General features: G+C 57.5%; 1 protein-coding gene across 3 annotated transcripts; it reads left to right on the top strand.

Moving 5' to 3' along the window:
* Positions 1-3,281: 3,281 nt before the first annotated feature.
* SLC16A5 (solute carrier family 16 member 5) lies at positions 3,282-25,693 on the top strand. 3 transcript variants are annotated; one of them, XM_062174787.1, is made up of 5 exons: positions 3,282-3,441; positions 4,470-4,665; positions 18,075-18,218; positions 20,705-21,514; positions 22,868-25,693. In XM_062174787.1, exons 2-5 carry the CDS (start codon positions 4,503-4,505, stop codon positions 23,110-23,112), a joined length of 1,362 nt encoding a protein of 453 aa, XP_062030771.1. In that variant the 5' UTR covers positions 3,282-3,441; positions 4,470-4,502; the 3' UTR covers positions 23,113-25,693. The 3 variants fall into 3 exon arrangements, with proteins under 3 accessions (XP_062030771.1, XP_062030772.1, XP_062030770.1); XM_062174786.1 differs by lacking the exon at positions 3,282-3,441 and adding an exon at positions 15,438-15,682 and having other exon boundaries at positions 4,576-4,665; XM_062174788.1 differs by lacking the exon at positions 18,075-18,218.
* The last annotated feature ends 637 nt before the right edge of the window (positions 25,694-26,330 follow it).

Genomic DNA, 26,330 nt, shown 5'->3' with positions numbered 1-26,330 from the left:
GAAGCTGGGGGTTCCTCACGTGAGAGCCGCTGGTCCTGTGCAGCACCAACACCAGGAAGAGGAGCCATGGCAAGGGTGACTTCTGGCCCAAACGCGGCCACCTCCTGCATGAGCTACCCAGGCGCTAAGCCATTGCGGTGGGTGTGAAGCCTTATTGCGGCTTTGATCTGCATTTCTTGATGACTAATAAAACTGAATTTCTTTTCATGTACTTGTTAGGCATTTGCATGTTTTCTTTGGAGAATGTTCAGATCTTTGCCCAGTTTTTTTTTTTTTTTTGATGTTCATTTATTTTCAGCCACTTGAAAGAACAACACAGAGACAGAGAGAGAGATCTTCTGTCCATTAGTCCACTCTTCAAATGCCCACAACAGCCAAAGCCAGGCCAAAGCCAAGAGCCAGAAACTCCATTTGGGTCTCCCAGGTGGGTGGAAGGGACCCAAGTACTTGAGCCAGCATGTTCTGCCTCCCAGGGTGCGCCAGCAGGACGCTGGATCAGAAGCGGAGCAGCCAGGCCTGGAACCAGGCACTGCAGTGTGGGATTCAGGCGTCCAAACAGCAGCTTAACCTGCAGGCCACAACACCTGCACCTGTCCAGCTGTCAGGGTTGTCTTTTTATTGTTGTGTTGTTTGAGTTCTTTGTTATATTCTCCATACAAGTGCTTTATCTGATACATCATTTGCAAATATTTCCCCCCATTATCTGGGTTATTCACTTTCTTGATCTGTTCTTTAAAGAACAAAAGCTTTGCAATTTTGAAAAAGTCCAGTTTATACTTAATTTTATGCTGTTGCTTGGCTTTGGATTCTTAGACACAAGAATGCATATCTGGCCAGTGCCGCGGCTCACTAGGCTAATCCTCTACCTGCAGTGCCGTCACCCCGGGTTCTAGTCCTGGTTGGGGTGCTGGATTCTGTCCCGGTTGCTCCTTTTCCAGTCCAGCTCTCTGCTGTGGCCCAGAAAGGCAGTGGAGGATGGCCCAAGTGCTTGGGCCCTGCACCCGCATGGGAGACCAGGAGGAAGCACCTGGCTCCTGGCTTCGGATTGGCGCAGCGCCGGCCGTAGCAACCATTTGGGGGGTGAACCAACGGAAAAGGAAGACCTTTCTCTCTCTCTCACTGTCTAACTCTGCCTGTCAAAAAAAAAAAAAAAAAAAAAAAAAAAGAATGCATATCTAAGAACATGGCATAGTAGGTTAAGCCTTTGCTTGCAGTGCCAGCACCCTATATGGGTGCTGGTTCGTGTCCCAGCTGCTCCACTTCCGATCCAGCTCTCTGCTATGGCCTGGGAAAGCAGTGGCAGATGACCCAAGTGCTTGGGCCTCTGCATCCACGTGGGAGACCTGGAAGAAGCTCCTGGCTCCTGGTTTTGGATCAGAGCAAACCAGCAGATGGAAGACCTTTCTCTCTGTCCCTCTCTCGTTCTGCAGCTCCGCCTCTCAAATAAATAAATAAATAATTTTTTAAAAAAAGAATTAATTGCCTAACCCATATTCACAAAGGAATACTCATATACTTTCTTTTTCTTTTTTTATTTATTTGAAAGACAGAGTTACAGAGAGAGGCAGAGACAGAGAGAGAGAGAGGTCTTCCATCCACTGGTTCACTCCCCAGATGGCCGCAATGGCCGGAGCTGCCCCGATCTGAAGCCAGGAGCTTCTTCCAGGTCTCCTACACGGGTGCAGGGACCCAAGGACTTGGGCCATCCTCCACTGCTTTCCCAGGCCATGGCAGAGAGATGGATCAGAAAAGGAGCAGCCAGGACTAGAACTGGCACCCATACTGGATGCTGGCACTGCAGGCCAGGGCTTTAACCCACTGTGCCATAGCGCCGGCCCCTTCCTATGCTTTCTTCTAAGAGATCTTTGTGTGTGGTCTGTGACGCATGAGGGTTTCTGTAGATGGTGAGACGTGGAGATCAAACCTCATTCTTCTCCCAGGGGTGGGGAATGTCCGGCCTGTGAGCCATACAAGGGCTGCAAAATCATTGGGTCTGGCCCTGCCATGCAGCCACAGGCAGGACTGGAAATTGAATAACTATACAGCAGGCGCATTTCTAAGCTGGTAATTTTGTATGATGTACCCAAGTGGCCCTTGGCAGGCAAAAGGCTCCCCACCCCCGTTCTGTGGATGTCCAGTTGTCCACTATTCTTTCCACATTGATGGGTGTGTGGACCACGAATATAAGGGGTTAATTAATCTCTGTTCTATCCCACTGATGTATCATAAGCCAGCAGCACGTTGTCTGGGTTATTCTAAATGCAGTCATTTTACGTATGTATATATGCATATATTTATTCCAAAGGCAGAGAGAGACAAAGAGAGAGACCTTCCGTCTGCTGGTCCAGCCCCCAAATGCCCACAACAGTCCCAGCTGGGCCAGGCTGCAAGGAGCCCAGAACTCCATTCCTGACTCCCGGGAGGGTGGCAGAGACCCAAGTACTTGAACCCTCACCTGCTGCCCCCCAGCGTCTGCATTAGCATCGGAGGTGGGATGCCCAACTAGTGTCTTTTTTTCTCTTTTCTTTTCTTTTTTTTTAAGATTTATTTATTTGAAATGTAGAGTTAGAGATGGAGAGAGAGCGAGCTCCCGTTCACTGGTTCATTCCCTAAATGGCCACAATGGCAGGGGATGGGCCAGGCTGAAGCCAGGAGCCAGGAGCTACTTCTGGGCGTCCCACGCAGATGCAGGGGCCCAAGGACTTGGGCCATCCTCCCCTGCTTTCCCAGGCCATCAGCAGGGAACTGGACCGGAAGAGGAGCAACCGGAACTCCGACCGGTGCTCTTATTGGATGCTCGCTGTGGCATAGCAGGTGAAGCCGCCCAACTAGCGTGACCGTTACCCCGAACACCTGGCCCTAACTGCAGCCCGGAGCCGGCTGGTTGCAGAGGCTGGAAAGGGGCTGCGGAGGCGGTGGGCGTCCTGGGCGCCGCTCCCAGGATGGGGGTCCGGCCTGTCGTCCACAGCTGCCTGCCGGGGATCCCGCGGATGCGGCCCTCCGGGCTCCAGGGTTTCACTAGAAAGACCCCCGGACAGCTAAAGCCAGAAGAGGAGGGGTCCTCGACTTCGGCCCTGCTCCGCCCACTCCTCCTTCTCTGGCTCTCGCGTTGCCCTCCCGTGGCCGCGGGCCTGGAGCTCCCCGGGAATCGAAACGCAAACCAGGCAGGGTGCGGCGGGCTATGCAAATCACATGCTAACGTCATGCAAATGAGCCCAACTAGCCCGCCTCCAGAGCCCGGCTTGGGCCGCCGGACAGTCCGCATCCCCGGAAGGGCCGTCGCGAGGCTAGACCTCCTCCCACCCGCCCCGAACCGCCCCAGGAGTCGGAAGGTGGGGTCTCGGCCCACCGTCTCCCTGCACCCGGCCCGCCCCGCCCTCCCGGGGCCGTGCCGATCCGCAGGTCCGGGGAGCCAAGCAGCCACTTCCAGGCCCGTGCACGGTGAGCGGCTGCCGGCCCCTGCTGCTTCCGAATGCATCTTCTGCCTGGGTTCCTTTGGGGGAGGGTCCCTCCCCACCTGTGGCTCGGGGGGTGCCTCCGGGCCCCAGAAATCTCCCTGCCCCACTCCCCTAGACCCCTGCCGGCTTCCAGAGCCTGGGATGACTGGGGCACCCCAAGTGACTCCCTGCCCTCCGCGGCCTGGGGGTAGGGGCAGGCACCACCCAGAGTCTGGCCTGGGCATCTTAGAAGCCCCACCCCAGGGAGACCCCGGCTGGGGAGGCTGGGGAAGCCGATTGGACCCCACATCCCAGGCAGGAAGCAGCGACTGGGCCAGGGCCAGGGGAGGTCAGGAAGTTCCTGTTGCCCAACTGGTTTCCGGCAGGCTGTGGTCAGCTGGCAGTAGGGAACACGGAGGGCTCCTCCGGGGATAGGGAGAAGGGGAGGTGGGGTCTTGAGGCCTGGCCAGCTCCTCGGTCTCTCAGTGAGCCTCCTCTCTCCTCTTCTGGCTGGGGACAGGAGGGGTGTCAGCTCCAAGCTCAGACTCCTGCTGCTCTCCCACTTCTGGGGGCCCCTCTGCTGGGAGCTTCAAGGCCCAAAGCCCCAGCCACCACCCTACCCCAGGGCTTCCCATCAGAGCTGGCCATTGAGAGAACAGGGAAGAAGAGGAGAAGGCCTCTCATCCACTCTGGACAACGGGTGCCTGTATACCCCCAAACTCCAGCCCGAGAGCACCCCTGTGACTGCCTGCAAAGCTCCAAGGGGCGGGGGCAAGCAGGACTCTAAGGGCCTAGAGAGGCCCCTATCACCTGGTGGAGAGCCCTAAAAATATAGATTGGGGTTGTGTGGCTGAGAGCAGGACCCGAAACACCAGCTGGACTTTTGCCCCGTCCAAGCATCAGCTTGGCTGAGAAACCGGTCTCGCTGGGCTGAGGGGCCCCTGAGAGCTGAGGGTGGCAGCTCCTGCAGCCCAGGCTTACCCACACTCACAGGAGGTGAGAGGCAGCCTCTCAGTCCTGTCTCCCTCTCAGCCACAAGGACGCACCAGGCCGTGATCCTGACTCATGGTGCCCAGTGGGAAGACCACTCCACTGCCGAGGCACAGACGAGGTCAGAGCCCCAGCCCGACCGCTTCTCCAGTCTGCTGGCCTCTTCCGAGATGGACCTGCCTGCCAGGAAGCCGGGTCACTCTGAGTCCAGGGCGTGCCTGCTCCCTGGGGGACACAGGTGGGTCATGCTGGCATTGTCTTTTGTGCTGAGTAGGGGTGCATGAAGGAGTCCCTGCTCCTGGTGTAGAAGGGAGGAGAGAGGTGGGGTGACAACAGACAGGGGGAGGAGCCCCTCCACCGTGGTGTGAACACCACTGTGAAGGAGGGTAGACAGGTAGGGGCCTGGCCCAGCCTGGATAGGGGTCAGGGTAGCATCCTAGGGTACTGCAATTAGGTGTCTCTCAGGCTAAGAATTTTGGAATCCCATCAGACAAAGTCCTGAGTGTCAGGTTTTAAGATTTTAGGGTTTGAGGCCGGCGCAGCGGCTCACTTGGCTAATCTTCTGCCTGCGGCACCAGCACCCCTGGTTCTAGTCCTGGTTGGGGTGCTGGATTCTGTCCCGGTTGCTCCTCTTCCAGCCCAGCTCTCTGCTGTGGCCCGGGAAGGCAGTGGAGGATGGCCCAAGTGCTTGGGCCCTGCACCCGCATGGGAGACCAGGAGGAAGCACCTGGCTCCTGGCTTCGGATCGGCGCAGGGAGCCGGCTGTAGCGACTGAACCAATGGAAGAAAGACCTTTCTCTCTGTCTCTCTGTCTAAACTCTGCCTATTAAAAAAAAAAAAAAAGATTTTAGGGTTTGAAGAAGGAGAGAAGGCGGCTAGTTTAAGTAGAGAAGACTTTATTTTAGGGAGGACAGAATGGGCATGGGGTTGAGCCTCCCGGGCAGAGGGCGGGGTTTGAAGCCAGGCTTCATTCCGTCTGAGTGGCAGGCAGAGTCCCCTCTTGGGCAGCTTGTTGGGGGAGGCGCAGAGGGCCAGGGGACCCTGATGGGGGCGGGGGGCTCCTGGCGTGCCTGGTGGATGTCCCCAGGTGCAGGCTTTCTGGAGCAGTAAGTTCTGCTGGCCTTGAGGGCGTCTGCCTGCGCCTACTTCCTCAGGCCTGGGGGTTCAGGCCTGGGGGTTCAGGCCCGCGCTCTCACAGATCCAGCATTTTAACACATATGTAGGAAGAAAGGAGAAAAAAGACCTGTGGTGTTACAGAGACAAGAGCCCTGTGGGAGGGAGAAGCTGGAACAGGGACGCCCACAGTCTCCGTGGCTGTTTCCTGCTGAGAGGGGGCGCGGTGAGAAGAGAGGTCTCTCCTGCTCCAGCGCTGAGATGGCTGGAGTGGCGGTGGAATTCAGCACCTCTTAGCAGGGTATTGTCGGCGGGGGTCTGGGGGTGTTCCGCATCACTGAACGAACCACTGCAACAGCTGAAGGGTGCATGGCCCCAGATAAACAAGAAGAAAACATTGTTACGAGGGGTGGGAAGGGACACAGCCAGGAGGGCTTCTGGAACCAGCTGTTGCGGTCAGATGTCCACTGTTGAATTCTGGGTGCGCTGTCAGCTTGCGAGCAGCATCCGGCCAAGGCGGGGTTGAGTCACATGCAAGCAGCATCCTTCTTTGGGTTCATCCGCCTATCAGTGTGGCACCTGTGAGAGGTCGTAGGGGTTGCCATGGTTCATTCGGGTTGCTCCTGGCGATTTACCTACACAGAACTGGGAGTTAGGCACGTAGAGGGTGGGGGAGCTTGAGAACCAGACAGGTTATGTGAATTTGCGGTTAGCCTAGGGAGAGACTTGGTAATTAACGGAGTCTTGGCTAGGAGTGCTATGTTCATAGTAACTGGGCTAAGGATGGGGTTTAAAGATTAAAAAAAAAAAAAAGTTTTTGCTACGTCTGAAAATGATGCTCCCTCCCCCCCCTTCAAGATTATTTATTTTAAAGTCAGAGTTAAAGAGAGGCAGAGACAGAGAGAGGTCTTCCATCCACTGGCTCACTCCCCAGATGGCCCATCTGGACCTTCTTCCCGGTCTCCCACGTGGATGCAGGGGCCCAAGGACTTCAGCCCTCTTCTACTGCTTTCCCAGGCACATTAGCAGGGAGCTGGGCCAGAACTGGAGCAGGGGGGCCGGCGCTGTCTGGTTAATCCTCTGCCTGGGGCGCCGGCATCCCATATGGGTGCGGGGTTCTAGTTCCTGTGCTCCTCTTCCAGTCCAGCTCTCTGCTGTGGCCGGGGAAGGCAGTGGAGGATGGCCCAGGTGCTTGGGCCCTGCACCCGCATGGGAGACCAGGAAGAAGCACCTGGCTCCTGGCTGTGGCTCGGCGTAGCTCCGGCCATGGCTGCCATTTGGGGGGGAACCAACGGAAGGAAGATCTTTCTCTGTCTCTCTCCTCACTGTCTAACTCTATCTGTAAAAAAAAAAAAAAAAAAGTGAAGCAGGGCTGGCACTGTGGCGTAGTGGGCTAAGCCTCCACCTGCAGTGCTGGCATCCCATTTGGGTGCTGGTTCGAATCCCGGCTGCTCCCTGCACCCAGGTGGGAGACCCAGAAGAAGCTCCTGGCTCCTGCTTTTAGATCAGCCTTGGGGAGTGAACCAGTGGATGGAAGACCTTTCTCTCTGTAACTCTCTCAATAAATAAAATCTTTTTTTTTTGACAGGCAGAGTGGACAGTGAGAGAGAGAGACAGAGAGAAAGGTCTTCCTTTTTGCTGTTGGTTCACCCTCCAATGGCCGCCGTGGTCAGCGCACTGCGCTGATCCGAAGCCAGGAGCCAGGTGCTTATCCTGGTCTCCCGTGGGGTGCAGGGCCCAAGCACTTGGGCCATCCTCCACTGCACTCCCGGGCCACAGCAGAGAGCTGGACTGGAAGAGGGGCAACTGGGACAGAATCCGGTGCCCCGACCGGGGCTAGAACCTGGGGTGCTGGTGCCGCAGGCAGAGGATTAGCCTATTGAGCCATGGCGCCGGCCAATAAATAAAATCTTTAAAAGAAAGGAAAATCACCTTCAGGTGTTGGGGCTCAGAATATGTAGAACAGGCCGAGCCAGGGGCAAAGGCCCTCAGGAATGCACGCGATACAGCTGCCCTGGAGGACACAGCCCCACAGGAAAGTGAAAGTTTTATGTGGCTTGGATGTGGGAGTGGCAGCTTTGAACGTGGTTAGGACAATATCATGGGACTGTCCAAGATCAGATGTGGGGGTGGGGTCTCAGGAGCAGTCATCTCTTCGGGGTCTCCTGGAATAGCAGTGAAGTAGAGACCTGGGTATCACGGTTTGTGATCACCACCTCTCGACCTGTTAGGTTTATCCTGGAGAAATGAATCCAAGGCCTGACTTTAGGGGCTGTAGTAGCTAAAGTGACCCAGGAAGACCCACTCCAACTGGGTGGGAGTGGCTGTAGATTGAGGGTTTAATGGAGAGAGGTCCTTAAGAGATACCTTTATGGAGGTTTATGAGCCCTTCCTTTTGGTTTGCTCTTCCTGTCTGGGACATCGCAGAAGTGGAGGGCTTCCTGGGGGTGGAATTCCTGAAATTCCTCCCAAGACTTTCCCATAGACTCAATAGCCTGTAGAGTGGGGAAAGTTTTCCCTAACCTGCTCCTGGGAGCCAGGTTGTTGGACTTGATTTGTAATTGTGGGTCCTAATAGCTCCCTTAATGCAGGGTAGGGGAGATGCTCAGGCTGTCCCCAGGGGAAGGCTGCAACCTACCTTGACAAGGTTATGAACCAGGGCAAGACTTCGGATCATTTAGCCACACCAAATTCCCGTACTTCCTTCAGCCACTGCTTGCACACATAGGCTAGTCGCTACCTAGCTAGCTAGGAAGGTACAGAAATTTACAGTCCTACCTCTAATGCCAGCAAGGACTCGGCCATCCCCTCAATAGCAACGCCAGGGATCTGGCACTGTGGCGTAGTGGATTGAGCTGCTGTCTGCAGTGCCAGCATCCCATATGGGTACCAGTTTGAGTCCCAGCTGCTCCACTTCTGATCCAGTTCCCTGCTAATGCGCCTGGGAAGGCAGCAGATGATGGCCCAGATCCTTGGACCCCTGCACCCACCTAGGAGACCTGGAGAAAGCTCCAGGCTCCTGGTTTCAGCCTGGCCCAGCCCAGGCCATTGCGGCCATTTGGGTAGTAAACCAGTGGATGAAAGATTCTCTCTCTCTCTCTTTTTCTCTCCCGCCCTCCCTCCTTCCTTGTTTTCCTGTAACTCTGCCTTTCAAATTAATAAATAAATCTTTACAAAATACATTTAACAGTGATGGCAGGTAGAGTGACGAACTCGAACCAGCGCCCGTGTGGGGTGCTGGCACTACCGTCTGTGGCTTTACCTGCTACACATGCCATGCCACAGCACTGGCCACAGGCTTTGTGATTCTAACCCCGGGGTTGGGGGGCAGTCTCTCCCTTCCAGTGGCCAGGTTTTTTGGCAGAGTGGGTGGGGCTTCCGTGGAAGCTAGCCTCTGTCATGGCAGCTGTTAGTTTGATGCTCTGGGCTTTTTGCACACAAAGCTGTTTAGGAGTGGACTGGCCTCCTTGGGTCTTGTTGAATGCAGATCCCCACATAAAACAGCTGTTAATTGACGGAACAAGGACAGAAGCCTCAGCCGTTTTAGGTTCTTGTTACCCCTCCTTCTTTCGAGAGACCAGTCCAGCCTCACCCCCTGCGTTCTTCCCCAGGTCCGGAAGCCGGTGGGCCAAATTTGAAGAACTTGTATGGGGAAGCTCACCTCCACCTACTGCCCCCACCCCCATCTTAGCCCACCTGAGATATAAAAAGGCCCAGCCTGCTGGGGTCTGGCCCCTCTGCCACCCGCTCGGGCTGTGTGCATGCTGGCAGTGGGTCGACCTCTGCGAGTTTATTTTCTTTGAATAAATTTGGTCTGGCCGCGAGTCCGTATTCTGCCTCCTCCTGTTCTGCGCCCTCTTCCTTCGTTTATCCCTTCAGATAGGATCAAACATGTCAGTCACTTTGTATCATCTACTTACTAGGGTGCTGGCTTTATGTTCAGGGCTGAGGGCTAATTTTCCAAGCAGGAAAAGGGGGCAGGATAAAAAGTGTCCATGTAACCTTTTTCTTTTTCTTTTTCTTTCTTTTCCTTTTTTTTTCTTTAACTGGCTTTGGCTGTTTAAAGCAAGGGTGGAAATGTGGTTGGGGAGGTTTAGCCGGCTCCTTGTCCCAGTGCTGCGCTGGCCACAGCCAGAAGCTGCGGATGAGGAAGCGAGGGTCCCCATGAACGCTTCCCCATCACACAGCCAACACAGTGGGTAGGACAAGCTTTGTCTGGTATAAATCCCTGGGGGATGGGTCTGCTGTGTAATTGCGCCCATTAACAGTGATTGACCCCAGTGCGTAAAACATCAGAATTTAATATAAGTGCAGCACAAGTCTGGCATCATTGTTTTTTATTATTTATTTATGTATTTATTTTTGACAGGCAGAGTGGACAGTGAGAGAGAGAGACAGAGAGAAAGGTCTTCCTTTTGCCGTTGGTTCACCTTCCAATGGCCACCACGCTGATCCAAAGGCAGGAGCCAGGTGCTTCTCCTAGTCTCCCATGGGGTGCAGGGCCCAAGAACCTGGGTCATCCTCCACTGCACTCCCGGGCCATAGCAGAGAGCTGGCCTGGAAGAGGGGCATCTGGGACAGAATCCGGCACCCCAACCAGAACTAGAACCAGGGGTGCCAGTGCTGCAGGTGGAGGATTAGCCAAGTGAGCCACGGCGCCAGCCATACAGAGGTGTTTTAACCAAAGCTGTGGACCAGATCTAATCAAATAAAGTTAACTCCCTTAAGACTAAGCTTTTAAAGCAATTCAGCTCAATAAAAGCAACAGAAAGTACATGGAACTTCCCTGAGATCTGTAGAATTTTGTTACCTAGGTCAGTTACAAGGCACAGAAAAGCCTTGATTGAAAAAGGCTAGTGGGGCTGGTGCTGTGGCACAACGGGTAAAGCCACCACCTACAGTGCCAGCATTCCATATGGGTGCCGGTTCGAGTCCTGGCTGCTCCACTTCTGATCCAGCTCTCTGCTGTGGCCTGGAAAAGCAGTAGAAGATGGTCCAAGTGCTTGGGCCCCTGCACCTGCATGGAAGACCCAGAAGAAGCTCCTGGCTTTTGCTTCGGCCATTGCGGCCAGTTGGGGAATGAACCAGCTGATGAAGGACCTCCCCCTCAACCACCTCTCTTTCTCTCTCTGTGTAACTCTGACTTTCAAATAAATAAATAAATCTTTAAAAGAAAAAAAAAAGAACATGGAGAATTTTAACCCAGTTACTTTTTTTTTTAAGATGTATTTATTTATTTGAAAGAGTTACACAGAGAGAGAAGGAGAGGCAGAGAGAGAGAGAGAGAGAGATCGATCCTCCACTGGTTCACTCCCCAATTGGCTGCAACGGCCAGAGCTGCGCTGATCTGAAGCCAGGAGTCTCATCCAGGTCTCTCACGTGGGTGTAGGGGCCCAAGGACTTGGACCACCTTCCACTGCTCTCCCAGGCCACAACAGAGAGCTGGATCAGAATTGGAGCAGCTGGGCCCCAAACTGGTGCCCATATGGGATGCCAGGGGCTTAACCCACTATGCCACAGTGCCAGCCCCCATAGTTATTTTAATAAAAAAAAAAAGATTTATTGATTTATTTTAAAGGCAGAATCAGAGAGAGAGAGAGAGAGAGAGAGAGATCCTCTATCTGCGGGTTCACTCCCCAAATGGCCATGACAGCCAGAGCTGGGCCAATCCAAAGCCAGGATCCAGGAGCTTCCTCCAAGCCCCTAAGTGGGTGCAGGGCCCCTTGAGCCATCTCATGCTGCTCTCCCAGATGCACTAGAAGGGAGTTGTACCAGAAGTGGAGCAGCCGGTACACAAACTGGGCCCCATGTGGGATGCCACTGCCAGTGGCTTTACCCACTATGCCACAGCACCAGCCCCACCATAGTTACTTTTAAAGCAGTTTTTTTGAATTCTGAAAGCATTAAAGCAGTTTTTTTGAACATTGGAGAGATTAACTTACTTTACCAACGTGTTGCAAACCGTAGGAGTCTCAGGAAATTTTAGCCTAGAAAATGAGACATTTAAGCATAATACCAGCAACGCTTTGTTAACAGACATAAATATTTTGAAGAATCACATTGTTAATGACAAAAATGTAAACTAGTCATGATTACAATCACAACAGTTCGTAGCATCTTAGGAAATGAATGAAGGGCAGTTATGGAGAAAGAGAAGTGCCTGGACGTAGGGAACCTCAGGCCGTTTGTCGTGTCTCCGTGCAGTGATCCAGGTCACCGAGAATTTGGAGGTTGGAAGTGACAAATTCTGGCCAAGCTTTAGTGCAGAAGAAAATGAACTCTTTTGGCCTTATCTCCCCCTCTTAAGCCCAGCCTGCTCAGGGATTTTTTTTTTTTTTTTAATTAGCAGGTGGGGCAGGAGAGGGTATCAGGCAGAACGCAGGAAACTTTGGAGCCCATGGATCAGGTAAAATGGGCCCGGAGGTTGGAGGGTCACTCACTTAGAGCGTCCTCTGAGGAGCCCCACGCAAGCGGACTCTTCTCCCGGAGAGGAGAGAGCGTGGTCCTGACTTTGTGAGACAGGCGTCCCCGCCCAAAAGTGGGACAGGGTCCTGCCACGTTAGACCTCCCAGAGGTCTCCTCTTGTTCCCAGAACAAAAGGGAAAGGGGCCAAAGTGTATCTTAGACCTGCCAGAGGCAGGGGACAGTGGCCGGTCTGCCCCAGCATGCTTTGCAGAGACAGGGCCGCCCTCTTTCCAGTCCAACCGGCTGAGAACCAGATCTGGTGTTGCATGTAGAGGGAGATCCAACAGGGTGTCTGTGGCCGTGAACCTGCAGACGAGAAAGCTCAAGTGGGGACGGAGGGGAAGAGGCCAAGGCGATTCCCAGAGGCATCTCTCAAGCCCGCCCGAGTGACCCCAAGGAGGGGCCTCGAGGGGAGAGGACCTAGACATGACAGAACAGGAAGGAAGTCAGCAGAGACGAGCCGCCCCCGGTCTGCCTTCGTCCCAGGTTTTGGCACTATTATGTTACGTTTTAGGGTGTTAGAGTTCAAAGAAGGAGAGGCGGCAGCTAGTTAAAGTAGAGAAGACTTTTTTTAAATAGTTATTTACTTTTTTATTTGAAAGGCAGAGTTACTGAGAGGCATAGACACAGAGAGAGACAAGTCTTCCATCTGCTGGTTCACTCCCCAAATGGCTGCAATGGCCAGTGCTGGGCCAATCTGAAGCCAGGAGCTTCTTCGGGGTCTCCCACGTGGGTGCAGGGGCCCAAAGACTTGGGTCATCTTCTACTGCTTTCCCAGGCCATAGCAGAGAGCTGGATCGAAGTGGAGCAGCCAGGACTCGAACCAGCGCCCATATGGGATGCTGGTGCTTCAGACAGTGGCTTTACCCACTATGCCACAGTGTAGAGAAGTAGAGAAGACTTTATTTTAGGGAGAACAGAATGGGCGTGGGGTTGAGCCTCCCGGGCAGAGGGCGGGGTTTGAAGCCAGGCTTCATTCCGTCTGAGCGGCAGGCAGAGTCCCCTCTTAGGCAGCTTGTTGGGGGAGGCACAGAGGGCCAGGGGGACCCTGATGGGGGCGGGGGGCTCCTGGCGTGCCTGGTGGATGTCCCCAGGTGCAGGCTTTCTGGAGCAGTAAGTTCTGCTGGCCTTGAGGGCGTCTGCCTGCGCCTACTTCCTCAGGCCTGGGGGTGCAGGCCCGGTGCTCTCACACTGACGAAGGACCAGCTGGCTGCGGTGGGTGCTAGAGGGCCAACTGGACGTAAGTGATGTGTGTGACCTGGGCGTTCTAGGGCTGGGGGAGGGGACTGCCCCTCATGGAAGCCCAAGTCTGCAGGGGCTCCAGCGTGCACAGGTGAAGCAACCATGCAGCAGGTTGTTGGCCTGCAGCCCAGGACCAGCGGCTTCCTAAGCCCAGAGAGAGGAGCTGCTGGGGAACAGGCGGCCCCAGCCTCCGAGACCTCCTGGAGGGAAGGCGGGGAACTGGTCGAGGGTCACAGGAGCACAATCAGGGTCCCTGAAAAGAGGCTGCTGATAAGGCCACTAGGGGAGAGCTCTCCATCATGGGGGCAGGAGAAGGAAGAACCGGACGGGTCAGTGGGCAGAGGGAGCAGAGCTGGGGTCCAGCCTCCAGGTCCCCTAAAGGCTTCAGGGTGTCAGGGGCTGGGCAGTGCTCAGGCTGAAGCAGCCGTGACGGGGAAGGGGCAGAGGAAGCCAGGAAGGTCCCCAGCCCTCCTGAGAGCCTGAAGGGAAAGTGTCCGGTGGGAAAGGCCAAGAGCCAGGGAGCCGTGTGGAAACTTGAGGTTGGGGCAGCACGGAGGATCAAGTGGCGCCTGTGACCTTTCCTTTTGCCCAGGGAACAAACTCCTGGAAGGGGCGGAGCCAGTTTACAGGGGAGGTATCCCCAGGGTCCTGGAGCTGGGTCAGAAGGGAACTGGGGGCTGGAAGGATGGCTGGGGCCAAATGCGCCCTGCAGGCTCAGGAGGGGCCAGCCTGCTTGGCGGCCACGCTCAGGCTGCCACTGGCAGGCACCCTGAGGCTGTGATGAATGGGATCACCTTGGCAGGGCTCCTGGAGCCATGGAGGAGGCAGATCACAGGGTGGATCCCGCTTAGGGTCTGTTTGGAAAAACTCCTGGGTGTAGTGGGGAAGGTGTGGGGTGCTGGGCTGGGCAGGAAGAGGGGGTTTCAGATTTCTGGTAGTTTCCGGAGTTTCCTCCCAGGACCTGGGACTAAAGAGAGGGAGGAATCACAGCTCATGGGGTCAGCCGGCTGAGCTGAGCCGAGGTGAGAGCCGCCGCCTGTGCCGCCTGCAGCCTGGAGCCCCAGGTGTGGGTCCAGTTAGGAGGGAGGGAGTTGGAAATGTGAATTTGGGGAGGGGGTCTTGGGGCTTTGGAGGCCTGGTTAAGGCAGCCCCTGTGATGAGTGTGGCCTGGGTGGAGTGCCTTTCTGAGCCAAAAGTAGGAGCGTGTGTGTGTGTGCACACGCGGCGTGTGACTAGGTATGTCTGCATGTCTGTGTGGCATGTCTGCCTGTGTCTATGTGTGCTCTGCGTGCCTGTTGGCGTCTGTGCCTGCACAGGGTGTGACTGTGTGTCTGTCTCCAGGCGTGCCCATGTGTCTGTCTATGTCTTTGTGGTATGTATCCGTGCGTGTTGGTGTGTCTCCGTGAGTTTGTGTGGCTGTGTGTAGGTCTGTGTGTCACCACGGGTGGCTCTGAGCATGTGTCTTTGTCTCCTGTGTGTCTCCGTGCTTGTCTGTGTGTGTGCCGGCGTCCGTTATCTCTGTTCATGTACTGCCAGGAGCTCAGCAGGATCGTAGAGCTGGACTCTCGGCCTGGTGCTCCTTGCCGAAGCATGGGAAGGTGATTTCCAAGGGCCTCCCCGTGAGACTGTTCCTTTTCCTTGAAGGCAGCTGCTTGGGTGCCCTCATTGAGCTGCTGTGTGTACGCCGCTTGGCTGCACACAGGCAGCGCCAGCTTGGTCACTCCAGCCCTCGCAGCGGCACTGACAGTGGACTTTGCTGTTCCTGGGGCATTGTGAAAGGCTGTGTTGGTGCGCGGGGAGCCTGGCCTGGGGTGTCTGAAAATGCGTCCCATGTGCCTTTGGGGATGTAGGAACTTCCCTGGCCCGGAGGTCTGCTCTGAGGAGGCTCCTACCTGCTGACTGCCAACTGATTTAACACCTGGAAAAAATTCCACCCGCCTGCCTGTGCCAGCGCCGGCTTCCGCCCCACCCCTGCCTCCCGCCACCTCCTGCCAGGCTGGGTAGTGGGTGAAGGAGCGGCTGCAGCCAACACATGGGCTCTGGCCACCTCCCAGGGGGCGGTGCCCCGGGTGACACCTGGTGCTAGAGCATAAGGAAGAGACAGTTTCAGCCATCCAGGGCAGGTGGCAGGTGGGGCAGGGAGGCCAGGCAGCCTGCCAACCACGGGGCTCTGTTCTGTCCCCTCCCCAGGCAGTGGGCCCGGTGACAGTGAGGCCGTGGTGGCGCTGGTAACAGGATGCCCCAGGCCCTGGAGCGTGCAGACGGCAGCTGGGCCTGGGTGGTTCTGCTGGCGGCCTTGGCGACCCAGGGCCTCACCCTGGGGTTCCCCTCGTGCATCGGCGTCTTCTTCACCGACCTGCAGCGTGACTTCCAGGCCAGCAACAGCGAGACCTCCTGGTTCCCCTCTATCCTGGTGGCTATGCTCCATGCTGGGGGTGAGCAGCGTGGGGAGGGGGCTGGGGAGGGAGGAGGAAGTGGCGGGGGTGGGGGGGGCAGGAGCCACCACTTCCCTAGCCTCCCAGGTCCCTCTCTCAGGGGCCACTGGCCGCGCCTCCAGATGAATTCCTGAGATTTCACCTGATTTCTGCAGCTGGAGTCCAGCTGGCCTGGGCTGTGTCTCCAGGCTGGGCCGAGGATGGGGTGAGTGGGAAGCACCCCAGGTGCAAGCCAGACGCACTTCCTAGAGAGGCCTCTCTGAGCCGCTGCAGAACTGAGCCAGACTAAGTGCAGCTGTGCCCAGCCAAACTGGGAGGAGCCAGCGGCAGCGCCAGCACACTGGGCTCTGTTGCTGCCTTCCAACCGGGTGATCTCGCTGAACCCCCATTTCTCCCTCTGCGATATGGGGGTGACACCTAGAATCCCACCCAGCTCCCACATGGGACAGTTAGGTAGGCCAGACAGGAACTAGGAGATCAATGCACCGGTGAGTGATTAGCATTTTGGAGACCCTCCTGGGGTCTTCAGGGGTGTAAGGGAGACACCGAGAACCAGAAGCAGAGAGGGACTTTCCCTGGGGTTCCCCGCAGAAAGACGTTTGCAGGGGCTGGGGCAGTGGGACAAAGGCAGCCCCCCTCCCCCTCTGCCTGCCTCAGACTGAGGCCTCTGGGTCCTGGCTGGGAATTCTAGGAATGTGTCCACCTCACCGTGACCCCAGCCATGGAGGCAGGGCAGGAGCTGCCCACGGAAGGCTCTGCTGGAGGCCTGGGCCTGGGTTCAGGGACCTGCCCTTGGCTCCTGGGAAGACCCCACAGACTGGAACCCCATGGAGGGGGCCCGGTCAACTCCTTGAGCCTCCCAGTGAATGTACAGGTTTGCCTCGGCAGACCCCAGCTCCCTGGCTGCTGCCCTGCCACTCCTACCAGTGGGCACCAGCAGTCTGCTGGTTATTCCCTGGTCCTTCCCACACATGGAGAAGAGATTGCCGCCTGGGGGAGATTGCCGCCCTCCCTTTGGCCTGCAAGACCTGCAAAGGACAGGTACTGGGAACCGCAGGTGACTCTCACGCAGGCCAAGGAGAGCCTGGGTCACAGGAACTGGGCACCTGTAGGGACTCCTGCTGCCCAGCCAGCCTTGGGCTCACACCCCCTAGCAGGCACACCAAAGTCACAGCTGACCTGTGTGTCCATCTGTCCCTGATAGACACACACCCCTCTAGCCGAGGCGTTTTCAGAATGTCCTGGACATGTTGAACTTGAACGTGTCATTGAGTGTCTGGAGCTCTCCCCGCCCCTGCACATTGGAGAGGCATGGGAAGTGAGCAGGCACAGGGTCCAAGGTCTGCCCACGGTGGCTGCAACGTGAGTGTGGCAAAGGAAATGCCTGCCTCCCAGGGCCCCACCTGCCCTGACTCAGGGCTTCGCCCAGTGTCACCTTCTCCTGCATCAGACCAGAGGCTCAGGGGTGGGGAACATGTGTGGGCCACGGTCACATCCAGAGCCTGGCCTCTCCCTCGGCAGCGGCCGGGACCACCGATCGGCAGCCTCTGCTTGATTGTCTCCCAGGATGAGCTGCTCACGTCCCCATCACTCTCATTCACCTGACTCGCACCACGCACACCCCTCTCCACGGCAAACAGGGACTGTGACAAGCCCCGTGACGTGTGCTTGGGCCAGGGTGCTGCATGACTGGGGCCCCTGCGAGGTTCCAGGTGGAACTGGAGGGGACTGGCTGGCTTCGGCTCTCCCAGGTGTGGGCAGACCAGAAAGCAGTTGGTGGGGGGAGGGGCAGGTCCCTTCCCACACGGAGTCTAAGGCTGGAGGAGATGGGGGAAGGGAGAAGGGAACCCACCTGATTTCCTCCAGAACATTCCAGACTCCAGTGCAAGGAGGCTGCGGAATGTCGAGGGTCTCCCTCCCAAGGGTGCAAGGTGGAAGGTGGCGGGAGCACTGTGGCCTGTCTTCCTGAGGATTTCGGGGCAGAGCGGAGGCAGGCAGAACAGAGGCTGAGAGCGCTCTCTCTGCTTTAGATGCCTTGGGATGCACCCCCCACCCAGACAGACCCCTAGCAAGGGGTGTGCACTCAGGTTGTGGGCCAGTCCCCCTTTCACCTGGGTGGAGTCAGCTTTGGGTCAGTGCAGCATAGGGCCTGGGTTGTCCCCCCACCCCGGGGGGGGGAACAAATGTTACTCAACCCAACCCCTCACTCTGTGGGGGGGGGGAAACTGAGGCATAGAGAGGGCTGGGGTCCTGCTCGGGCCATGTGGTCAGTCTGTGGCAGGAACCAGGCCAGCAGGCTCCGGGGCTGGATCGCTCTTCCCCACCATCACTCTCTCCCCACCTCCTGACCACCTCGTTCACCTGCCACCTGCTGGCTGTCTCTTCCCCACAGGGCCCCTGTGCAGCATCCTGGTGGGACGCTTTGGCTGCCGAGTGACCATGATGTTGGGGGGCGTGCTGGCCAGCCTGGGCATGGTGGCCAGCTCCTTCTCCCGCACCCTCAGCCAGCTCTACGTCACGGCAGGCTTCATCACAGGTGACCGTCATTTCATCTCGACTAAGCAGTACCAGGCACAAGTGGATGGGGCAGGCAAGCTGCTGCTTTTGTTGTTTTATTTATTAATTTTTAAATTAAAGACCAGAGAGAGAGAGAGAGAGAGAGGGAGAGAGAGATCTCCTATCCATACTGAAAACTCCCCAAGTCGCTGCACAGCTGGGGCTGTGCCAGGCTGAGGCAGGAGCTTAGAACTCAATCTGGGGTTCCTGCATGGAAGGCAGGGACCCAAGTCAGGAAGCAGGAATTGGGAGCTGAGCTGGGACTCAAACCTAGGACTCCCATGTAGATGGTGGGTGTCCCAAGTGGCATCTTTATTTTATTTTATTTTTATTTGACAGGCAGAGTTATAGACAGAGAGAGACAGAGAGAAAGGTCTTCTTTCCATTGGTTCACTCCCCTAATGGCCGCCACAGCTGGCGCTGCGCCGACCTGAAGCCAGGAGCCGGGTGCTTCCTCCTGGTCTCCCATGTGGGTGCAGGAACCCAAGCACTTGGGCCATCCTCCGCTGCCCTCCCAGGCCACAGCAGAGAGCTGGACTGGAAGAGGAGCAACCGGGACTAGTACCCGGCGCCCCAACCAGGACTAGAACCTGGGGTGCTGGCGCCGCAGGCGGAGGATTAGCCAAGTGAGCCATGGCGCTGGCCTAAGTGGCCTCTTAAGAACTAGGCCAAAATGCCAAGTCCCCCAAGTTCAGGTGCAGGGATGTGGGTGCTGGATCAGAGGGAACTGAACAAGGGGGCTAAAGAGGAGGGTGCAGGTGGGATGGGGGCTCAGTTCTTAGAAGGGTCTGTGGGGAGATGGGGAGGTTCAGGCAGAGGGAAGAGTTCAGGCGTGCTGCAGCTGGGGTTTGTAAAGCATCACTCCAGCTGTGGAACTGAGAATCCGCTGCAGGCCTCGGGCTAGGCGCAGGCGGGGAGGTTAGGGGCACAGCCAGGAGCCAGGTGGGAGGGGGCTGGGGCTCTGCGCAGGGTGGTCTGCACCTGAGGTGCCGAAAGAGAAGGCAAGGGTGACCCAAGGTTCTCAGGGGACACCAAGACTCACTGCCCTGAGCCCCTGGGAAGATGCAGCAGCTGTTAACTGTTGGGAGAACGTGGGTGGGAGAGGAGCAGGTCTGGGGCAAGTTGGGTGTTCAGCGGGAGGCCCAAGCCGGAGCCGGTGCTTCAGAGCTGTGAGATGGCGGCATGGAAGCCGTGAGTTGCGGGATCGCCTGCTGTCACCGGGCGATGAGGGTGGTGAGAGGTCTGGCCAGGAAGAAGCGACCAGAGAGGTGGAAGGAGACTCAAGAATCCTCCCCGCAGAAAGCAAGTAAAGGGTGTCAAAGAGAGGGCCCGTCTCCCCTGCTTGGAGTCCCGGGGCGTCAGAGGCAGTGACAGGAGTAAGGCTGGTGCAGGTGTCAGGTTCAGAAGCGAGCAGGAGGAAGGCGAGCAAAGGTGCAGACCTAGCAGTGTCTCTGTGGCTGCCTGATGCAAGGGGACCCCAAAACAGGCCTGTTCTTGGGGGGCAGTGATGGCGGCCCGTGGGGGCTTTCCTTGCTTCCTTTATTTGAGAGGCAGAGAGAGAGAGAGAGAGAGAGAGAGAGTTCCCATTCTCTGGTTCACTCCCCAAGCCAGGAACAAGAAACTCAAGCAGATCTCCCACACGGTGACAAGAACCCAATTAATCGAGTCATCGCCGCTGCCTCCCAGGGTCAGCACTGGAGGGAGATGAATCCAGGCACTCCGAACCTCCCCACCTCCCCACAAACCCTTCTGAGAGCTGGACCCCCATCCCACCTCCACCCCGCTTCTTTGGTGCCCTTGTTATGCCCCTCTAACCTAGCACCCACATCGCTGCTCCTGAACTTCGGGACTTCACGTTTGCCGTTCCCTCTGATATGGGGCAGGTGTCATAATTGCCAGGCCAAATGCCCGTCCTCTTCTTTGTTCAGATGGTAACCATGAGGGCACAGCTGGCTAAGTTACTGTTTGTGACTTGACCCGCATCCTGTATCAGAGCGCCTGGCTTCAAGTCCGGGCTCCACTTCTGATTCCAGCTTCCGGCTGATGTGCATCCCAGGAAGCAGCAGGTGACAGCTCAAGTACTTGGATCCGTGCCACCCACGTGGGTGATCTGGCTGGAGTTCCCGACTCCTGGTTTCAGCCTGCCCCAGCTGTGGCTGCTGTGGGCATTTGGGGAGTTAGCCAGTCGACAGATGGGAAATTTCTGTCTTTCTCTCTCTGCCTTTCAGATAAAAATGCAAATAAACAGATGCAAGTTTATATTGAAAGATCAGCCTGGTGCTATGCTGAGAGGAACCAGCTTGTCCCTGGCAGCCTCAGGAGAACAGACTGGAGGGGTGGATGCCTGCGGGGGTGGCGAGGCGGTCCCTGGGGTCTTGGAAGCAGGTCTTGGCTAGAACGGAAGGGGGCACACATGCTCCAGGGCCCCAGGATGACCCTGAGCTGGTCTCCCCTCTCGCACTACAGGCCTGGGCATGAGCTTCAGCTTCCAGTCGGGCATCACAGTGCTGGGCTTTTACTTTGTCCGCCGGCGGGCTCTGGCCAATGCACTGGCCTCAGTGGGGTCCTCCCTGGGCATCACCCTCTGGCCGCTGTTGTCCCGCTACCTCCTGGAGGACCTGGGCTGGAGGGGCGCCTTCCTCATCTTCGGCGGGGTCTTTCTGCACTGCTGCGTCTGCGGGGCCCTCCTGAGGCCCGTGGCCACCAACGCGGCCCCTGAGACCACGGAAAGTCCCCCTCCACCTTCAAAGACGCCTGTGCACAGCTGCCTGGCAGCCTGCGGCCAGGCCATCCAGCACCACCTGGCCTTCGACATCCTGCGGCACAACCGGGGCTACTGCGTGTACACCCTGGGCGTGATGTGGATGATCATGGGTTTCCCGCTGCCTCACGTCTTCCTGGTCCCATTCGCCGTGAGGCACGGGGTGGACGAGCACCGGTCGGCCCTACTCATGTCCATCATCGGCTTGAGCAACATCTTCCTGCGGCCCGTGGCTGGGCTGTTGATGGGCCGGCGGGCCTTTGCCGGCTACCGCAAGCACCTGTTCTGCCTAGCAGTCCTGCTCAACGGGCTCACCAACCTGGTGTGCACAGTGTCAGCTGACTTCCGGGTGCTGGTGGGCTACTGCCTGTTGTACAGCGTGTCCATGAGTGGCGTCGGCGTCCTCATCTTCCAGGTCCTCATGGACATTGTCTCCATGGACCGGTTCCCCAGCGCCCTGGGCCTCTTCACCATCCTCAGTGGCGTCGCAGCCCTCATCTCTCCGCCACTGGCAGGTGAGGCCCCAGGAGGGGAGGTGGGCAGGTGCGGCCTGGGCAGGGGTGGGGGGGACGGTCTGTACAGAGCTGGTCCAGTCTAGCGTCACCTCCAGAGCTAGGGACTTGGACTCTCTGATTTCCCCGTGTACCCCAGAGGACAAGGGCCTGTTCCCCAACTCGTACTTGGGGTGAAAAATTAAGTCAGGGGTTGCCTACCAGACTTGCCTGTGTCCTCCGTCATCCTCAATGCACCTGATTTTCTTTCTTTTTTTTTTTTTTTCTTGAAGATTTATTTTATTTGTTTGGAATGCAGAGTAACAGAGAGAGGAGACGGAGGGCAACGAGAGAAAGAGAGAGAGTTCTCCCATTCTCTGGGTCACTCCCCAAAAGGCTATAATGGCCAAGGATGGTCTAGGTGGAAGCCAGGAGCCAGGAACTCCACGCAGGTCTCCCACCTGGGTGGCAGGGACCCAAGCACTTGGGCCATCTTCCGCTGCTTTCCCACGCACGCCAGCAGGGAGCTGGATGGGAAGCAGAACAGCTGGGACTCCAACTGGCGCTCTGATCCGGCATGCCTGTGTCACAAGTGGCAGCTTCACCCACTGCGCCACAACGCCGGCCCCACACACCCGATTCCTTATCAGTAAAGTGGGTGTGATAATAGCATGTACCTCCTGGGCCTGCTGCAAGGATCCCCAGTCGCACAGTCAGGAGCTTCATCGCGAGCCTGGCACACAGAAGCGCCCGGCACGTGTCCGCTGTGTTTCCTTTGCTCCCCTGCACCATGACGTCATCTGTGAATTGCAGAACAGAACTGCTGCTGCCCTAAGCTGTGCGGTCACAGGTGCCCGGGAGGTTCCCCCTCTGGGATCGGCTTCTCCCGGAGCAGGCACGTTTGTGACCCCACCGGTGATTTACACCGGGAGGGAAGAGCGTGGAAGTAAGACACGCACTGGAGAGGACGTGTGACACTCAGAGAGAGTGAGGCAAGTCTGCCCAGGCCCGGGTGCTGGCAGCAGCATGGGGTGGGACACAGGGAGGACTTGCCACTCACGTGTGGCTTAGCGAGTCGTGGTTTCCAAGATTGGTCTCCAAGCCAAGAAGTGGAGAGAGCTACCCAGGAAGAGGTAAGGGTGCGGCCTGGCAGTGGCTCAGCAAACAAGTCTGCCACCTAGGGCAAGGGACTCGGGTCCTTAAGTTCTCTTCCGGCCTAGGCTCCTCCTCCCCAGGCCAAAGGACACCGAGCGAGCGTCGCGATAGCTCCTGGACGACAGAGACAGGAATCAAACCCCCACTCTCACGTGGCACAGAGTTCAGTGGAGGGAGGCCTGGCAGCCCTGAGGGTGCTCTAACTCGCTCTCTGTCCCCCAGGCCTCCTCCTGGACGCCAGCAACAACTTCAGCTACGTTTTCTACCTGTCCAGCTTCTTCCTCATCTCAGCCGCCCTCTTCATGGGGGGCAGCTTCTACGTCCTACGGAAGACAGAGCAAGGCAGGCAAGCCAAGGTGGAAGGAGCCATCCGGGAGGCTGCCCTGCCGCAGGCTCTAAGCCCCAAAGGCAAGGAGACCTCAGAGAAGCAGCCGTGTCTGGAGATCACATACGTGACCAGTGTCTGAGCCTCACAGGTCACGCGTGTGACCAGCTTCTGAGCCCTGAGATCAGTGTGTGGCCACTGTCTCAGCAGAGACTTGCGACCTCTGGCGGCTTTGCCAGGGGTGAAGGGCAGCCTGGGAAGCCTGGACCCAAGGCTGTCCAGACTCTGCAGGGCGGGACTCAGCCAGGGGCCAGGGCCCAGCAGTATGGTCTCTGAAGACAGACCCAGGGTCCTCCCCTGCAGCCGGATCGAGGAGGTGGCTCTCCTGACTTTTCCAAGGGGACCAGGGGACCTAGGACCCAGGAAGCTGGGGCCAAGCCCTGCTCAGGACTGTCCCAGCCGTTCAGTTCAGCTGGCTGCCTTGCTGCTCCTACAACTCAACGCACTGGACTTTCACCTCCAACCGGGATACCACGGACATCATCCCTCTTTGTGCTTCTTGGGCTTCTGGACAATTCGGAAGAGTTTACCTTGCTTCCGGGGCCCGCCCTACCCCCTCTTCCCAAGGGACCCAGCCAGTCAGTCCCTTAGGAAAGCCAACACTGAGGGTGGGGCTGCCCCAGCCAGGGTTGCTGGAGCCTGTGAGAGGTGCTGAGGAGGCGGCCCCAGGTGCAGGATGGGGACAGTTGACAGGTCCAGTGAGTGCCCTTCCTGGCACCTGTGCAGAGAGCAGGAGGGGAGCCCCTGGCTGGGGTCCCAGGAGTCTGAGGGGCTCCCCGACAGTCTCAGCAGGACCTGACTCAGGGCCTTCCTCCCACCTTTGCCTGCACCCGCCCCCCACTCTCAGTGGGGAAGAAGAATGCTGGGGTGGAGAAGCCGGACACTGTCCAGGGGAGGGGAAGGCTTGCTGGGCAGCTTGAGGACCACTGTGAAAACAGGGCTGCTTCTCCAACAGACTCCCGCCCCCTCCGCCCCTCCACCCCTGCTGTGTCAGAGGTGTGAACCCAGGCAGAGTAGCTGGCTGGGCCAGCTGTCTGGCCACCCTTGCTCCCTGCACTGTGTCCTGGAGGGCAGAGCCCGCCCCGCCACAAACACATTGCTGGTGCCCTTCCCTGAGGTCGCCACCCACCTGAGCGCTGGCTGCCGTCAGCCCAGGCTTGTCCCAGCTGGGAGCCGAGGGGATGGGAAAACACAGTGTGTTTGAACTGCACACAAAAACATTCCCTGCAGCCAGTCATAAACTCTGAGCTAATAAAGCTGGAAAGCAGGCCTGGAGTGAGAGCCCCCTCCTCTTTCTCCCAACCTGGCAGGGGCTGCTCGGGCTCAGGCCCTTGTTTGTTGATTCAGGCTCAGCCAGGCTCCAGCAAGAAAATGTTATCAGGAGGATTGATTTTATGTTCATGACCCAGCCTCAGCCTGCCTCCATCACGTGTGCTGTAGCGTGAATAAGCATCCTTGGGGGTGGTCCGCAAGCTCCAGGACTCTGCCATGAGTGCCCCCTAATGGCCAAAAGGAGGCAGTGCAGAGGCAAAGCCAAAGACAGCTGGGATAGAGGTGGGATGTCACTTCTGTGCCATGATACGCTGTGTGACTTCAGGCAAACGGTCACCATCTCTGGGCCTTGGAAAGGGAAGGGGTTAGCCTGGAGTTAAGCCTCTTCCAGTCTGGAAAGTCTGAATTTGAGTGTATTGAAGCCACACCTTCGGGCTCCCTGTTCATTCCTGTGCTTGGCCACAGGCATAGCTTGTGCTCTCGACAAGACTGGACACATCTCCCCAGGGTCTGTCCACCTGGATTGGTGGGAAGGGAGCGAGCAGGGGCTGCAGGCAGGTGCATTTGGTGCTGGTATGCACCAGGCTTTGATAAGGTGGGCAGCCCTGTGCCCACTTCCACAAAACATGGAAGTGAGCACTCAGCACAGAAAGTGAGACCCTCGCCTGCCCCCAGGAATAACGATAACCCCTGGGCAGAATCCCTCCCACACACACTTATGAAGCACCACCATGCGCCAGGCACTGGGCAGAGAGGGGGAGCAAGTTCTGCACAAAACCAAGGATTGGGAATTCTCCAAGCAGGGCCCCTGAGGCCTTAGGAAGGGAGAAGACCAGACACTGGGGGAGGCTGGGGTTGCCCATCAGACACCAAAACCTGCAGGTGTTTTCCTGGGAAAGCAGTTCCCAGCCAGAGAAAGGAGGAGCTCACCTCCGTGTGCCCTCAAGCCCCAGGCTCCTGGTCCCCAGGCCTTTGCTGCTCCATCCAGCAACAGGCGGGAAGTCCCCTGGCTAAGACGCACTTTCCCAGGCCATCCAGGCTCCCCACAGAGCCAAAGGGCAAAGGGCAGCTATGGTACCCAAGCACCAAGGCCAAGGTCAGAACTGCGCTGTGGCACAACTGGTTAAAGCCACGGCCTGTAGTGTCGGCATCCCATGTGGGTGCCGGTTCGTGTCCCAGCCCCTCCACTTTGAACCCAGCTCCCTGCTAGTGTGCCTGGGAAAGCAGCGGAAGATGGCCCAAGTCCCTAGGCCCCTGCACCCACACGGGAGACCCGGAAGAAGCTCCTGGCTCCTGGCTTTGGATCAGCACAGCTCCGGCCGTTGCGGCCATTTGGGGAGTGAACCAGCAGATGGAAGACCTTTCTCTTTCTGTCTCTACCTCTCTCTCTAACTCTGTCTTTCAAATAAATAAAATAAACCTTTGAAGAAGAAGGTGTGCACAGGGCAGGGCTGGAGCCTGCTTCCACCGCAGCTGTACTTGGCCCAGGGGTGAGCCACATTCCTCGTCCTCAGGAGCTCACAGCTCCACGCACCACGGGGATGTGGCAAGGCCTCCTTTCCCGGTGCTGTTCTCTCCTGAGAAGCTCCGAGGAGTCAGACCAAAGGGCTTCAGGATCCTGGGCCCAGCAACCCAGAAAGCTGCAGCGGTCCACAGGGGCGAGCTGAGGCTCCTTCCAGGGCCCCCCGGTGCTGCCCGGGACAACCCAGCTGGCAAAGAGGCTTAGGCAGGACCCCAGTCCTCGGGACTTCGGTCAGAGGTGGAGGGCCCCACTGGGGTCTGGAGTGGAGTCGGCGGGATTTGAAAGGACTGAAGGGGGCGCAGGGAGCCGACGCTGAGGCTCCAGGGGGAAGTCTAGGGGGGAAGGCTGGGCTGCGACCCCCAGCAGGTGTGGGGAGTGTGCGTGCCTTTGCCTCGACAGCCCCCTACGTGGGCACCCCCAGATTCTGCTGTGCTCCTGGGTCGCCCAGGCTCCTCGCCGCATACCAGACCGCGCACCTGTCTGCCGCGCGCGTCCCCGCGGGCCCG

Source organism: Lepus europaeus, chromosome 18 (genome assembly GCF_033115175.1).
Source record: "Lepus europaeus isolate LE1 chromosome 18, mLepTim1.pri, whole genome shotgun sequence".
NCBI classification, from domain to species: Eukaryota; Metazoa; Chordata; class Mammalia; order Lagomorpha; family Leporidae; genus Lepus; species Lepus europaeus.
The sequence above is the reverse complement of the archived record's forward strand: the minus strand, read 5'-3'. Positions and strand labels throughout refer to the sequence as shown.

Excerpts from the sequence above, each read along its gene's own strand:
- SLC16A5 (XM_062174786.1), top strand. The coding sequence starts at position 15,484 with ATGCCCCAGGCCCTGGAGCGTGCAGACGGCAGCTGGGCCTGGGTGGTT. Across the intron at positions 15,683-18,074 it reads GGCTATGCTCCATGCTGGGG|GGCCCCTGTGCAGCATCCTG; the intron begins GTGAGCAGCGTG and ends TCTTCCCCACAG. Across the intron at positions 21,515-22,867 it reads CATCTCTCCGCCACTGGCAG|GCCTCCTCCTGGACGCCAGC; the intron begins GTGAGGCCCCAG and ends TCTGTCCCCCAG.